General features: G+C 41.1%; 2 protein-coding genes across 2 annotated transcripts in view; one reads left to right on the plus strand and one right to left on the minus strand.

The window, feature by feature from the left end:
- LOC134676264 (LIM domain-binding protein 2) overlaps positions 1-2,747 on the minus strand; it is an 89,117-nt gene extending 86,370 nt beyond the window's left edge. Inside the window, exon 1 of the mRNA XM_063534622.1 lies at positions 2,372-2,747. Coding sequence (XP_063390692.1) covers positions 2,372-2,398 — 27 coding nt within the window. The 5' untranslated portion in view covers positions 2,399-2,747. The remainder of the gene's footprint in view (positions 1-2,371) is intronic.
- Positions 2,748-3,878: 1,131 nt separating this feature from the next.
- Positions 3,879-15,925, plus strand: part of LOC134676305 (mannosyl-oligosaccharide glucosidase) — a 40,372-nt gene continuing 28,325 nt past the window's right edge. Inside the window, exons 1-4 of the mRNA XM_063534679.1 lie at positions 3,879-4,232; positions 4,727-4,878; positions 5,826-6,003; positions 8,201-8,354. Of these exons, the coding sequence (XP_063390749.1) occupies positions 4,011-4,232; positions 4,727-4,878; positions 5,826-6,003; positions 8,201-8,354 (706 nt within the window). The 5' untranslated portion in view covers positions 3,879-4,010. The remainder of the gene's footprint in view (positions 4,233-4,726; positions 4,879-5,825; positions 6,004-8,200; positions 8,355-15,925) is intronic.

Raw genomic sequence — 15,925 nt, forward strand, 5'->3', positions numbered from 1 at the left:
GCTCAATTTATATAATAGTATCCTATTTTAAATCAGTATAAACAAAGTAACGAAAATTTTGTAAGGAAATTCAGGCCACCAACATATTACGTAAGTTTAAAACATGATTTTTTGTTCATATAGGTATTGTATTGGTTTCAGTGTGATCTGATAGGTTTTGTAAATATTTGTTTAATATTTGAATATTTTACGTGGCCTCCGCTCTGCGCACCGCGTCGTCGCGTCCTTGCCAGCCGGTAACTGTGAGGTAACCGAGAGCGGGTGGGCGGAACTTTCAACGGGAGGCAGGGAGTGTCCATACTGTACGTTAGTACTCTTTATTATACTGTGGTTAAAGCTAATCTGTCAAAAATGCTCGAATTGAGTAAAATCATCTTGATCAGCCTTATTTCGATGTAGCCTTACTGTTCGAGTTATCTCTACCCGACAGTAACATAAGATTCTATCATACATTTATTAAAAAATGAGCATTTACATTACAAAAATTCTAATTTTATAATACATCATTCCCATTAGATTTCGATGCCGCTTATAAACTGTTGCAATATAAGCCACGGTTCATTTGCTTCTAGGTACATGATCTGTAACACTTATATTGTAACATCCCCATACTGTATCAATGCAAATAAATAAATTCTGATTCTCAATTTCAATGTTTCTACATTTTGGTCTATACACTCATTCCCACCGCTGTTCGTTTTTGGGGATGAATTATATTACGTCGAAACTATCGAACCCTTATAGTTACTCCAATCCTTGTCGCAGTCATTGATTGTGATTCCCCTGCACTGTACAGTTTCAAAGATATGTATACACTTTTGCACCTTACTCCTTTGTAATAAGGCGAAAAGTGTAAACATATCTTTGACGTCGATTGTACATATTAACAATGCTGACTGATTTGGCTTTGGATGCTTATCACTTTTGTCAACATATTCGGATTAATTTGTAGATGATTTTAGTACTTTTAAAATCACATTAGTAGGTCCTTAAGTCCTGTGAAGGTTCTTGAAATTATAATTATGTATAGAAAATGAATGTAACATAATTAGTTACGTCTAGTTAAAGTGTAGGTACATCTATTTAATTTAATATATTACATAATATTAAGTGTTCAGACGAAAATTCGATTTCTAAACAGACAATTGATCTTTATACATCTAATGCATTTTGATCGAATCAAATGATATTGATACAAATGACAATTGCATTAGTAAATCGTCAATTGGTTCTTGTTACGGTTGCAACATGAGTTGTTGCTATTGTTATGGTTTGTAGTTTTGTTTGTTTGTTGTGGTTACCAATGTTTCCTTTTAGATTAATTAAATTATGACTTTTTATTTTGTGTTAACCACACAATGAAATTATTTATCTTTAATTGGGGAATTCGCGATGGAACATAAATAATTTATTTAAATTTTTCTTTACGATAGGACAAAATTTTAGTTCAAAATCTGTAAAATTCAACAAAATATTGTAAGATTTGTAAGGTTGTGTTTATCGGGCGAGTTTAATTATATGCGTATTTATATTTTTCCTTTATTTGCTAAGCATGATTTCGAGTTCACATTAAATTAAATATATTCTTTGTTATCGTTTATTTGTAGATTAGTATATACAAATTTGCTTTCGACTTGTTTTTTATTTACATATGACATAACAATAACATTGTATGACACTTGCCCAAATATTGACATTGTGCGGGCATTTCAGTAATGTCTTTAACGTATTTTAATAATAAAACTTTACTATACGTTGGTGTTTCATCATTTGATCACGGGAGGCTCAGTCAAACAAGTTTTGAGGTTACCTAAACACCGTATACAGCGTTCCAGTTTTTTTGGACAGCGCGGCAAATTATTGATTTTGGAGTTACTACACTTTGTTATCGTGGGTGTCTACTAAATTTTCATTAATCGTGCTGCCCATGCAAGAAAGTGTTACGATTATGTTATTATTGATTTGAAATTGGGTGTGTTTTGATTGTAAGCAAAGCTCTTTTATTACGGAGATGGGTTTTTGTCCCGATATTTATCAACTTAAGTTTACTTTCACAATCGAGCGCAACATAATCTCAAAGCGATAACGCTAAAATGCAAGCTACGGATACTAGAGTATCATAACCTACAAGATATCGATTCGTAAACATTCCCTCCAAAAAATACGCCGCACAAAAAACGGGGTTCGGAAAGAGACCTGCTCGGGATAAAAAACATTGAGTGAGTATACGAGGGATAGACCTCCGTACCTCCGTAGTGCGCTCAGCGGCCTCCCCACTCGTATGTTAAAACCTCCGGGTACAGGGGCGAGCTACCCCGCATTTCTGCTCTGACACAACAGAATTAACACTGAGAGCGAACTCTCCACTTACGATGTTCCGGTTGCCTTTCTTCCTCATACGAACATTGCACGCCGTTTATCCATTTAACTATTTTAAAACTACACTACACTGACACTAGAGTCCTCACGCTCACTGACATCGAAATTTTAGTTTTTTTTTTATTGGAAGCGTAGTCGCGTGCAGCGTCCGCCGGCCGGCGGGAGGACAACGGAGCGGGCACGCAGGTGACGCCGCGGCGGCTTGTAGTTACTTTTTGACGAACGTTTTACATTATTTCACTGATTATTTGAGGAAAATAGTCGCGTTCGCCTCATAATCGCGTAGTGTGACGCATTGTACGGTCGTTGGTAGCAGGTACGCCCGGCCCGTCTCGCTCGATCGTACTGGGGTTCGGTCCGCGTCGGGCGCGGGGCGAGGGCCGCGGAGGACGGGGGCGCGCCCTAGCTGCTTTACCGACCGCGCTGCGACTCTGCTCCATCCAGCGAGCAGACAGGTGGCGCGGCCATTTGCAAATATGCGTTTGTATCGATGCTACCTGCATTTTGTTTGTTTTCATGTTTTTTATTTGTTTTGACATCTTTTTGTACTCGCATACAGAAACATAATTTAGATATCTTAATTTCCAAAGTTAATACTTATTTTGAAAAGAATTCTATACTTAATCTATTAAAATACGAAATCATTTTCAACCAACTATAATCTCCATATAAACAGGACGCTGTATTCCCTAGTTTCACAATAAGACAGCTAGCGCCATCTCCCGATAGGACATGACACCACATGCTTGTATTGTACCCATATTGTACCGTAGTCAAATCAAATAATAAAAATCATTATTTTCAAGTTACATGTTTTCACAATCTGGCCGTAGTAAAATAAGTGAAACTGAAAACATCCAAAATGCATCTATACTATGTAAATAAACGTTTAATACATTTATTTCTTTAAGACAAACAGCAATATATTTGCAATAAATAAGTGAGCGAAAATCGAAAAGGTTAACATAAAAACAAATAGTTAAGTATTTCGATTAGGTATATAATAGTATAGTGTAGCAACTGAAGCAATTTTTGTAGAACAACGCAGTTAAAAACACTTCATAAGCTTACGAATACAACATCAGCGAATTCAAATTATTTGTTTAATAAATAATTTCTTCATTTACCTTCATAGTTAAAATGAGAGTCCATTATCACCTGTTACTGGTTGATTTTGTACAAACAAAATGCCATTACAGCCATTTGCGCAAAATTATGAAGAAATATTTTTATTTTATATTTCTTTTCCAGTTTTTATGGCATTGATAAACGTTTAGGTTGCCAGTTGCAAAATTACAAAAATTCATGAAAAGCTTCTACAGGCTTAATTTTATTTATACATTCATGTATTGTTTCAAAAAATTTGTTATAATTTATTGTGATATTTATTTTATAATTAAACCTATCAAATATTTAATAACCTTCTATAACGTTATTGTTCTAAGTATTCATTTTGGAACGACAGAAATCTGTCAGCTCAGTTTGCTGTCAAAACGTCGCACGTATTGACGTTTGCTGCATTGACCATACAAACGCCGACAGGTCAAACACAAAAAACCTATAGACAACTCAAGAAACCACGTCAATTAAGCACATATGTAACTAGTTAAAGCTTATTTAAGTGTAAAACGATGGTTCGGAATAGGAAAACCGTTCATATACAGCATACACATCGTGGTAACGGGACTAGTAGTAGTTCCGCAAGCAGTGACAATGGTACTGGCAGCCGCACACTAAAAGTTCTCTCAGGATGGAAAACTGTGATAGGATCCGTGTGTTTAACTGTTGCTGTGTACGTTGGGACCTTAGGGTACTTGGAAACCAGGGTGAACACCCCTTTCAGCGATGAAAAGGTATGTTGTTATGTGGTAACATTTTTTCTTGTTTTACGACTGTGTTCTCTACAAACAGTGGTTTAGGAGTGTTGACAGAGTATTAGCCGGCCGGTGACATCATCTGGTGGTAATCTTAAATAGGTTTTAAGTCAGAAATACGTTTTTATGAATGTGTTGATTAGGATAAACATATTTGCACCTAATAGCGTAATTGTATTTACGTTTTCACCATATTCAATAAATAAATACTGTATACTCATGGTCAAATTTAGAGGAACGCAAAAAAAGGCTAATAACTGGATTGCAGCACTATTTCAATAGTACATTATTGTAGAGGCCGGGAAAAGTCAATTCCTGGATGAGTTTCGATTTTGTTGGACAACACGAAGCAGAGCTAGTTTGGTAACTTAATAGTTACTAACTAAACTAGGTAGGTAGTGGTTGTGTGAAAATTAACACCAGAACCCTTTCACAGATCATATGTAAAATGCCAGTAATTCTTTCAATTCCAGATAGTATCAGAGACAGGTCTGGCTGTCCCGAGCCGGTATTGGGGCACGTACCGGCCTGGAGTGTACCTGGGTATGAAGAGCCGAGAGCCCCGCTCCCCCGTCTTTGGGCTCATGTGGTATGACTTGACCAGCGTGGCGCAGAAGGGCATCAGGTGATAATAATAATAATTAAGCCTATATACGTCCAAACCAAAATAGAAATAGACCAGCAGAAGTGGAGATGGGCAGGCCACATGCTGAGAGACAGGCGGGAAAAATGGTGTAAGATTGTAACGGATTGGTACCCAAGAGGCTGTACACGGAGCCAGAGGAGACTTCGAATTTCTTCGAAGCTGTATGCAGGTTTTCTCACGATGTTTTCCTTCACTGAAAAGCTAGTGGTAAATATCAAATGATATTGGGTACATAAGTAATAATTTATTAAATATCACATGGATGTAACACGGAAAAACATTCAGATGAGGTTCATAAAATATATTTTACAGTACATATGGTGCCACTTTACCACACTATGGCGGTATTAAGGGCAATACATGCCTATGTCAAAAATTTAAAGGGCCATATGTACTGTAAACATTGTACAATACATGTGCGAAAAGGTAATTCGCAACTTGTGTCGATTTAAAACACTCCCTTCGGTCGTGTTTCAATTTAACGCCACTCATTGCGAATTTCCTACTTTTCGCACTTGTATCGTAATATGCTATTTTATCATCCCTTATCCTCTTGCCGCCGAGAGACCTATAAAAAGTTCTCCTGTTCCATTCTAATTTGAACTTTGTGTTGACTATATCAAAGTTTCATTTTGCTTGGCAAGGTTTGACGTATGGGCGGCTAGAGGTTAAAAAGATCCTTCAACCTACATAGCAGATTGCTGTTTTGCTGTACATTTTCCCCCCTATTCATAAAAGTTTACGGGCCTGATTTAATTAAATTATTTCTTATCCCTTTCGTACAAATACATGAGTCAAAATGACAGATAAGGACAAACGATTATTAGCTAATTAAGTTTTGTAGCGCGTTTATGAAGTATTTTTCTGCTGATAAATAAAAAAATATATAGTACCCATCCTAAAATATAGTTTTAAATATGTTTTAGACATTGGTGCGACCAGGGCGATAACCTCCCCTCCTACGGCTGGCTGCAGCATGACGGGGAACAGTGGGGGGAGCAACGCATCCTGGATCCCCCCCACGAGATCTACACATCCTTCATCAAGACACCGGGGGGCGAGCATGGCGGACATTGGACTGTCCGCATCAACGTCACTGCTAAGGTAAGTTACACATTATAAACATGACGGGGGGCAGTGGGGGGAGCAACGCATCCTGGATCCCCACCACGAGATCTACACCTCCTGCATCAAGACACCAGGGGGCGAGCATGGCGGACATTGGACTGTCCGCATCAACGTCACTGCTAAGGTAAGTTACACATTATAAACATGACGGGGGGCAGTGGGGGGGCCACGCATCCTGGATCCCCCCACGAGGACACCTTCTTCATCAAGACACCAGGGGGCGAACATGGCAGACATTGGACTGTCCGCCTCAACGACACTGCTAAGGTAAGTTACACATTATAAACATGACGGGGGGCAGTGGGGGGAGCGACGCATCCTTGATCTCCCCCCACGAGATCTACACCTCCTTCATCAAGACACCGGGGGGCGAGCATGGCGGACATTGGACTGTCCGCATCAACGTCACTGCTAAGGTAAGTTACACATTATAAACATGACGGGGGCAGTGGGGGGAGCAACGCATCCAGGATCCCCCCTACGAGGACACCTCCTTCATCAAGACACCAGGGGGCGAGCATGGCGGACATTGGACTGTCCGCATCAACGTCACGGCTAAGGTAAGTTACACATTATAAACATGACGGGGGGCAGTGGGGGGAGCAACGCATCCTGGATCCCCCCCACGATATCTACACCTCCTTCATCAAGACACCAGGGGGCGAGCATGGCGGACATTGGACTGTCCGCATCAACGTCACGGCTAAGGTAAGTTACACATTATAAACATGACGGGGGTAGTGGGGGGAGCAACGCATCCTGGATCCCCCCCATGAGATCTACACCTCCTTCATCAAGACACCGGGGGGCGAGCATGGCGGACATTGGACTGTTCGCATTAATGTCACGGCTAAGGTAAATTACACATTATAAACGTGACGGGGGGCAGTGGGGGGAGCAACGCATCCTGGATCCCCCCCCACGAGGTCTACACCTCCTTCATCAAGACACCAGGGGGCGAGCATGGCGGACATTGGACTGTCCGCATCAACGTCACTGCTAAGGTAAGTTACACATTATAAACATGACGAGGGCAGTGGGGGGAGCAACGCATCCAGGATCCCCCCTACGAGATGTACACCTCCTTCATCAAGACACCAGGGGGCGGCGAGCATGGCGGACATTGGACTGTCCGCATCAATGTCACTGCTAAGGTAAGTTACACATTATAAACATGACAGGGGCAGTGGGGGGAGCAGCGCATCCTGGATCCCCCCCACGAGATTTACACCTCCTTCATCAAGACACCAGGGGGCGAGCATGGCGGACATTGGACTGTCCGCATTAATGTCACTGCTAAGGCAAGTTACACATTATAAACATGACAGGGGCAGTGGGGGGAGCAACGCATCCTGGATCCCCCCACGAGATCTACACCTCCTTCATCAAGACACCAGGGGGCGAGCATGGCGGACATTGGACTGTCCGCATCAACGTCACTGCTAAGGTAAGTTACACATTATAAACATGACGGGGGGCAGTGGGGGGAGCAACGCATCCTGGATCCCCCCACGAGATCTACACCTCCTTCATCAAGACACCAGGGGGCGAGCATGGCGGACATTGGACTGTCCGCATCAACGTCACTGCTAAGGTAAGTTACACATTATAAACATGACGGGGGGCAGTGGGGGGAGCAACGCATCCTGGATCCCCCCCACGAGATCTACACCTCCTTCATCAAGACTCCAGGGGGCGAGCATTGCGGACATTGGACTGTCCGCATTAATGTCACTGCTAAAGGGGCCCACAGATTACCAGTTCGCCAGTCGATATCAGCCTGTCAGCTGTTCGAAGCTGTCAAAGTTTGCGTTTAACTGACAGGCTGACGTCCGGCTAACTGGTAATCTGTGGGCCCCTTTAGGTAAGTGACAGATGTCATATACTAAAGAAAAAGTGACCACGCCCTCTGGTTGCCGAGGCCGGAATCGAACCGGCCTCTTCAGTTTACGCGGTCAACGGAGTTAAATATCAAAATGGAAAAAATATATGTACTAAATCCATTTAGAACTGAGTTTTCATTGCTTTTCGTTAAAAAAAAATACATGGAAAATCAAACGCCCTAGGGCAGAAAAGTATAACTTTCAGCCCGCTTCATGGATAAATTATAAGCCACTTTCAGAGCATAAGCAAATAATTAGATTTGCTCCCTATATGACATAAATTGTTCCAGAACAACGTGTACGCCCCGTACGTGCTGGTGTGGTACGGAGCCCTGGACGAGGCGCTGGGGGCGCCGCTCTCCCGCCTCTGGCTGGAGGGCGGCGCCCTGCACGGCCACACGCCGCAGCTGCACAACTTCCGGGTCACCCTGGTGCCGCTGACGGGTGAGGGTCTCTATTGTAGAACAGTACGTGCTGGTGTGGTACGGAGCCCTGGACGAGGCGCTGGGGGCGCCGCTCTCCCGCCTCTGGCTGGAGGGCGGCGCCCTGCACGGCCAGACGCCGCAGCTGCACAACTTCCGGGTCACCCTGGTGCCGCTGACGGGTGAGGGTCTCTATTGTAGAACAGTACGTGCTGGTGTGGTACGGAGCCCTGGACGAGGCGCTGGGGGCGCCGCTCTCCCGCCTCTGGCTGGAGGGCGGCGCCCTGCACGGCCACACGCCGCAGCTGCACAACTTCCGGGTCACCCTGGTGCCGCTGACGGGTGAGGGGCTCTATTGTAGAACAGTACGTGCTGGTGTGGTACGGAGCCCTGGACGAGGCGCTGGGGGCGCCGCTCTCCCGCCTCTGGCTGGAGGGCGGCGCCCTGCACGGCCACACGCCGCAGCTGCACAACTTCCGGGTCACCCTGGTGCCGCTGACGGGTGAGGGTCTCTATTGTAGAACAGTACGTGCTGGTGTGGTACGGAGCCCTGGACGAGGCGCTGGGGGCGCCGCTCTCCCGCCTCTGGCTGGAGGGCGGCGCCCTGCACGGCCACACGCCGCAGCTGCACAACTTCCGGGTCACCCTGGTGCCGCTGACGGGTGAGTGTCTCTATTGTAGAACAGTACGTGCTGGTGTGGTACGGAGCCCTGGACGAGGCGCTGGGGGCGCCGCTCTCCCGCCTCTGGCTGGAGGGCGGCGCCCTGCACGGCCACACGCCGCAGCTGCACAACTTACGGGTCACCCTGGTGCCGCTGACGGGTGAGTATACACCTTCCTAATCGCCATACTTTACATACTTTTGGGATTAAAAAAAACCGTCGACCGGGACATAGTTAATATATTTCATACTAAAAGGAGATTGCGGCTGGGGGAGGGGTTGGGACGCTAGTGTGCGTAAAGCACCATACTCAAAGGCTGGCTATAATTTGTTTTTCAAAAAACACAATTTGACCGAATCAGATAGGCCCTTTTAAACAAACCGCCTTCATATATCAATGTCATATTTGATTGTCTGTGAAAACTTGTCTAAAACAGTTTAAGTAGACCAGCGGTGGAACAAAAATGGGTTTTGATAACATTAAAGTTTTTTCTTTTTTGATATGTTATTGTAAGCATGTTAAATAACATTCATGTAAAAAGTTAGAAAATTTTAGGTGGAGCGTTCGGCCATATTTAAATTTTCAATTTTTGCTAAATAACTATCTAAATATAAAATTAAAGTTACAAAAAACTTTAACATATTCAATAACACTTTAATTTATTCACAATATTCGGTTTTTAGAAATCTGGAACAGCTGCTTTCTGGTGAACGTAAAAACAGGAATTATTATGTAAATACAGAATTAGAGTAGCTGATATTGCAAAATTACGATATTATCTATCAACTTAGTATACATGTAAAAAGTTAGAAATGTAGACAATGTGCTTGTCTAGATATTGATTTCTCGTTAAGCAGTATAGCCAATATTGAATTAAAGTTTGTAGAGTTAATATTACACGGTCATAATAAAGATCTTACTTCTCACACAAAAGATTAGAAATATAAAATCACGGCGACACTAAATACTGATACGTAAGTATGCATTCCGAGCTTATATTAAGTTACATTTCAAACGCGCGGCGTTTGCGCGCGCCGCGCTGTGCGCCGTGGCAGGAGGCAGCGATCGACGGTCGCGGGCTAGCGGTTAGCGCGGTACCCTTAAAAATACGCAAAGCGTTTATAAAATTATTATCAATGGTAAATAGTTATTTTACACAGTACACTAATGGAAACTTACCTTCCCTTATTTATTTCTATATGTACTAGGGATTGCCCGCGGTTTCGTTTACGTAGAATTCGTTATCGTGTTAAGTATAGAAATAATAGATACATTTGAAAATTATTTTAGGTGCATTGTCATACAGATAACTACCCTTGTTAAAGTATTCTTCAAATTCAATACACAGGTGTCATGTCAATATAATTTTGCGTAATTTGGCGCTTTTAGGTTATAAATGACTAGCGACATATATTTTTTAAGAGCGATCTCCGATAATATTTACTTAATCATAAAATCAATTTCAAACTAACGTTATTCAATATTTATCATTTTAAAGTCAATATTACCAACCAACTGATCCAATTTACCTACGGTAATAACTCAAAATTTGCATCAAATTAAATGCCACTTTTCTTATCCGTTTCGAACAATCAAGAGGGCCTTTACGAGCTGATGTGGTGAAAATTTTATTTAACCTTCGTTCCTTGAAACCTTCACTACGCTCAAGGTTTAACTTTACGAACCACTCGCTACGCTCGTGGTTAAATTTTAGAATGTTTGAATTTGTTAATGTGCTTCCTGCCTCGCACAGCCAAACTGTGGAACGAACTGTCCGATACGACCTTCAAACCTTCAAAGACCCCCATCTTAAAGGTCGGCAACGCGCTTGCAACCCTTCTGGTGTTGCGGGTGTCCATGGGCGGCGGTAATCGCTAACCACCAGGTGATCCGTCTGCTCGTTTGCCTCCTATTTAATAAAAAAAAATGTTTCGCTTGTTTGGGTATTAATATTAGCACGAGCGGTTAATCAACAACTTTTCCCCTTGTAAAACAAATAAATAAGGTAGGTGAGGTGCAGGCATATGAGGCCCGGCGGGTAACAAGGCCCAGCATTCAAAAATAGCAGTTGCTCCCTATTATTCCCAATTATTCTGAATTTGTACTTGTTGCTAAGAAGGCCCACTGTCAGTGCAGGTAAAAAGGTCTAGTCCCGGGCCTTATTGAACGTATGAGATGAAATATTAGATTAAAATATTTTAAGATAATTTTCAATATTTTTAATCTCTTATTAATAAGGTCGATTTGAAGAAACTTCTATGAAATTATGACTTATAAATAATACTTGCACTGCGTGGGCTGTCAAAATTGCTGCAGACTTTTCTTGGTCTAACTCTAATAATTTTTCACTTGCTTTATTGACCTAAAGACGTTTTAAAGAATCAAAAAGTCTAATAACATTGAGGCACTTATACTTTTTAAAGGCAGTAACTAATTACAAGTGACTTTTTTTTGTTAATACATAGGTAGGTATTTACGATCATCATCATATATTTAAGAGTATGACTCTTGTCGGTGGAGCAATTTCCATGTTTGGCGGTCCTCCACCTTCTCTTTGACAGCCCGATACGACACGACGTTGATCTTTTTAACCGACTTCCAAATCTCAAAGAAGGAGGTTATCAATTCGGTTGTATGTTTTTTTTTATTTTTTTTATTTTTTTTTATGTTTGTTACTCCATATCTCCGTCATTACTAGACCGATTTTGAAAATTCTTTTTTTGATTGAATGTATATGCATACAGATTGGTCCCGTTTTTATCAAAACCCAGTTCTGATGATGGGATCCATGAGGAATCGAGGGAACTCCTCAAATCTTAAAGGCATACATATAGTGATTTTTGGGTTTTTATCAACAAATCAAGCATATACATCCAAAAAAGTGACATTTGATGAAGTGGAACTGCTGATGATGATCAGAACGGAACTCTTCAACGACGCATAGTTCACGGTTGGCGATTTGTCCTCTTCGTTACGTTTGTTAAGCAAGTTAAGTTTTTAAGCCACATTTTTGTCAAGCTCGAGTTCTGATGATGGGATCCATGAGGAATCAAGGGAACTCCTCAAATCTTAAAGGCATGCGTATAGAGATTTTTGCATTTACATCAGAAAATCAAGCATTTTCATTAAAAACTGTTGCATTTGATGAAGTGGAACTGCTGATGATGATCAGAACAGAACTCTTCAACGACGCATAGTTTACGTTTGTCGATTTTTCCTTTTCGTTATGTTTGTTAAACAAGTTAAGTTTTTAAGCCACATTTTTGTCAAGCTCGAGTTCTGATGATGGGATCCATAAGGAATCGAGGGAACTCCTCAAATATTAATGGCATACGTATAGATTTTTTTGTATTTTCATCATAAAAACAAGCATTTATATTAAAAACTGTCGCATTTGATGAAGTGGAACTGCTGATGATGACCAGAACAGAACTCTTCAACGACGCATGGTACACGTTTGGTGATTACGAATTTCGGTTTTGACTTGGACTGGGACCCGGACTCGGGCTCATACCCGGATCCGGTTCGGACCCGGACCTTGACCCGGAAAACCACTATGATACCTTAACTAAATAAATCACTAAATAAAGTATGATGATGCCAATCTTACTAGCCCTTCTCGCTTAAACCCCCGTACACCGCACCGCATGCGCCATTAAGTGGGTAAGGTTAGGTTTGAACTGCGATCCTCACAGAACCGAACTGCTATCTGAGAAGTGGGTTAGGTTAGGCTAGAACTACGACCCTTATGGCTCCTCTACACGATGGGCCAACGCCGACCACTCCAAGGGACGCATTTATGCGTTAGAGGGAGCAAGTGATATTGCTATCTCATTCTACCGCATGGCTGCGTCCCTTGGAGTGGCTGGCGTTGGCCCATCCTGTAGAGGAGCCATTACAGAAGCGAAATGCTAGTAGAAAAGTGGGTGGTTTTACCTCCTTTTCTACGTAGTGTACCAACTACAATAATCTTTCACCGGCCCCCATGGAAGTCGGTTTTTTTTCTTAAAAATTATCCTTTATTTGATCCATGTACGCTCTCCTTGGTCTTCCCCTCTTCCTGTTTGCTTCAACTTTCCCTTCTATGATATTTTTGATAAATTCGTCGTGTCGTATCAGGTGCCCAAGCATCCTTCCTCTTCTATTGTCTATAGTTCTTAACAAACTCCTCCTCTCTCCTACTACATAGGCCACACTGAATGTTTTGCACTACTGGCCACTGGTAAACATTTAAATTATGAATTGTATATTTAAAAAAAATACAGGCTTTTGATTATGGAATGTGACAAATGTTGGCGACAAATCGATCGTCTTTTGTTTTTAATGGCTTGTCAAAGTAAGGCAGTGCGTTGAACGTGGCTTTAACGCGAAAATATTTTTAGAGCTATGATTTTGTTATGATTTTAAAAGTCCGCTTACTCCGCAAGAGTGTAGTGCTTGCCTTCAAAATGCTTTTGGGATTGAAGCACCACATCTGAGCATCGTGAGGCGTTGGTGTGGTGAATTTAGTAGAGACAGTATTATTCTAGATAATGATTTTCGTGAAGCTCGACCGTCCACGGCGATCATTCAAGGAAACGTGGCTACTGTGAGACGACTCATTGAAGAAAACCCACGAATCACCTATGACGAAATTTGAGGACAATTAGGGATAGGTATGAGACAAATACAAAAGATTTTACAAGAATATTTAAAAGTCGGGAAGCCTTGTTGTCTTTGGATTCCTCACGAATTAACTTCAGTCAAAAAACAGGTACTTTTTGACTGGTGCCGAGAAATGCTGCGTAAGTATAAGCAAGGAAGTTCAAATCCTGTATATAACATCGTTAGAGGAGATGAAACCTGGATTTACTGCTACGATCCGGAAAAAAGGCATTAGTCCAGTCAATGGGTCTTTCGAAGGTGACAGGAGGCCCATAGAAGTTCAACAAGCCAAAAGCGTTGCCAAACATTTTGATCGTCTGTTTTTTTTAAACGCGACATTTTTGTACCGTACTTTTAAATAATAAAAGAACGTTAAATACTGAGTAGTACACTACCATTTGTGTGCCCGCAGTCATTGAAAAAGACCGCGAGAGACGACCGAGAAGCTGCATCCTCCTGCGTCATAATAATGCGTCCACCGATACCGCAATAAAGGCAAAAATATTTTTTAATTACGAAAACGTGGAAAATGTCTCTTATACGGATTATAATCCAGACATTGCACCCTGTGACTTCTATCTATTTCCCAAAATTAAGGATTTAATTTGGGGTTTGACATTTAAGACCCCGGATAAGGCAGTTACTACGTTTCATCACCACGTCGAAATCATGCAGTCAAGTGATTGGGCCTCATGCTTCCAAAAATGGTCCGAGCGAGTGAATATGTGCATAGAATGTAAAGGGAAACATTTTGAGAAGCAATAAATGTCTTATTATGGTTATAAATGGTTTTATTCAAAAGTTACGCAAAACTTTCAGTGTGGCCCTCGTATGCGTAAAACCTCTTCGTTAGTTTTCTTTTCTTTTACGATAGAATTGCGAAAAATAGATATTTTGCAACGAGTGACGAATTTCAAAACACGGTCAAAGCCGTCAAAGGGAGTGAATAAATATTTATACTGTAAAAAAATATCCCACCAAACACATTTTCATGTAAATTTTGTTGCTAAGACGAAACCATAAGACTCGCACTGTCAAAAAGTTGTCAGATCTCTTGTCGAGCCAAGCTTCAAACTCTACAAGCCCTAACTTCACTAACTCTACACCTTAGTCAAAATATGTGGCTTGGCTGTTTCGCTACCGCCACATGGGCATAAGGTGAAAAATTTATTAAATTCATTATTTTTAGGGTTCCGTACCTCAAAAGGAAAAATACTGAACCCTTATAGGATCACTCGTGTGTCTGGCTGTCCGTCTGTTGCAGCCTATTTGCTCCGCAACTACTGCACCAATAAGTTGAAATTTGGTATACACATAAATAATAGAAATTCAAATAAAGGGGTCACTTTTGAGATGAATGATAAATAGAAGAAAAATAAACTATATCTTGTTATAATTAATATAAGAGAATTAGAATAAGAATTAATATAAGAGAATTTTGTTAGAATTTTAATTAGTATAAGATAGATATGTATATTGTCATGTTATTTTCTCGAACTCCCCATCGGCATACAAACCTCCTCAAGGTTTTGCCCACGATGGGTCTTGTAATAATAATGTACTTTATTTGGCTTATTGTTCAATAAATTAAAAAATATATATATATACATATATATATCAAATGAAGGGGCTCATTTTAAGAATCTCAGATATATTTTTTCATAATTTTAAAATAAATAGTTTAGAAGTTATTTAAGAAAATACGCAAAAAATGACCATCCCCCCCCCCTTATCTTTGAAACTACTGGGTCTAAAATTATGAAAAAAATACACATATTAGCTCTTTTCCTATAGATGACAGGAAAACCTATTAGAAATGTGCAGTCAAGCGTGAGTCGGACTTAAGTACCTAGTTTTCCGATCCCTACGGGTTTTTTAAAGACATTTTACTCACTTTTCTCTAAAAAAATATATTGTTAAAAATTGTGTAATGTACAGAACCCTTGGAACGCGAGTGCGACTCGCATTTGAGCGGTTTTTGTATTATACTTACATACAATAGTTCTTGTAGAAACGAAACGGCCAAGCCACACACTTTTGGTGTAGAGCTAGTAAAGTTAGAGGGCTTGTAGAGTTAGAAGCTTGGCAAGAGATCTGATAACTTTTTGACAGTGCGAGCCTTATGGTTTCGTTTGGGTAACATTTTACATCAAAATGTTTTTGATGGGATTTCACTTCTTTTTGTAAGTTGTTTATGACAATCTTCCATCCCCTAATTTAAAGGGTTGGGGGTGATTTACTATTAAAAATCCTGAAATAAGTATCTGGGGGCATCTATTACACAATG

This window comes from Cydia fagiglandana, chromosome 24, assembly GCF_963556715.1.
Source record: "Cydia fagiglandana chromosome 24, ilCydFagi1.1, whole genome shotgun sequence".
NCBI classification, from domain to species: Eukaryota; Metazoa; Arthropoda; class Insecta; order Lepidoptera; family Tortricidae; genus Cydia; species Cydia fagiglandana.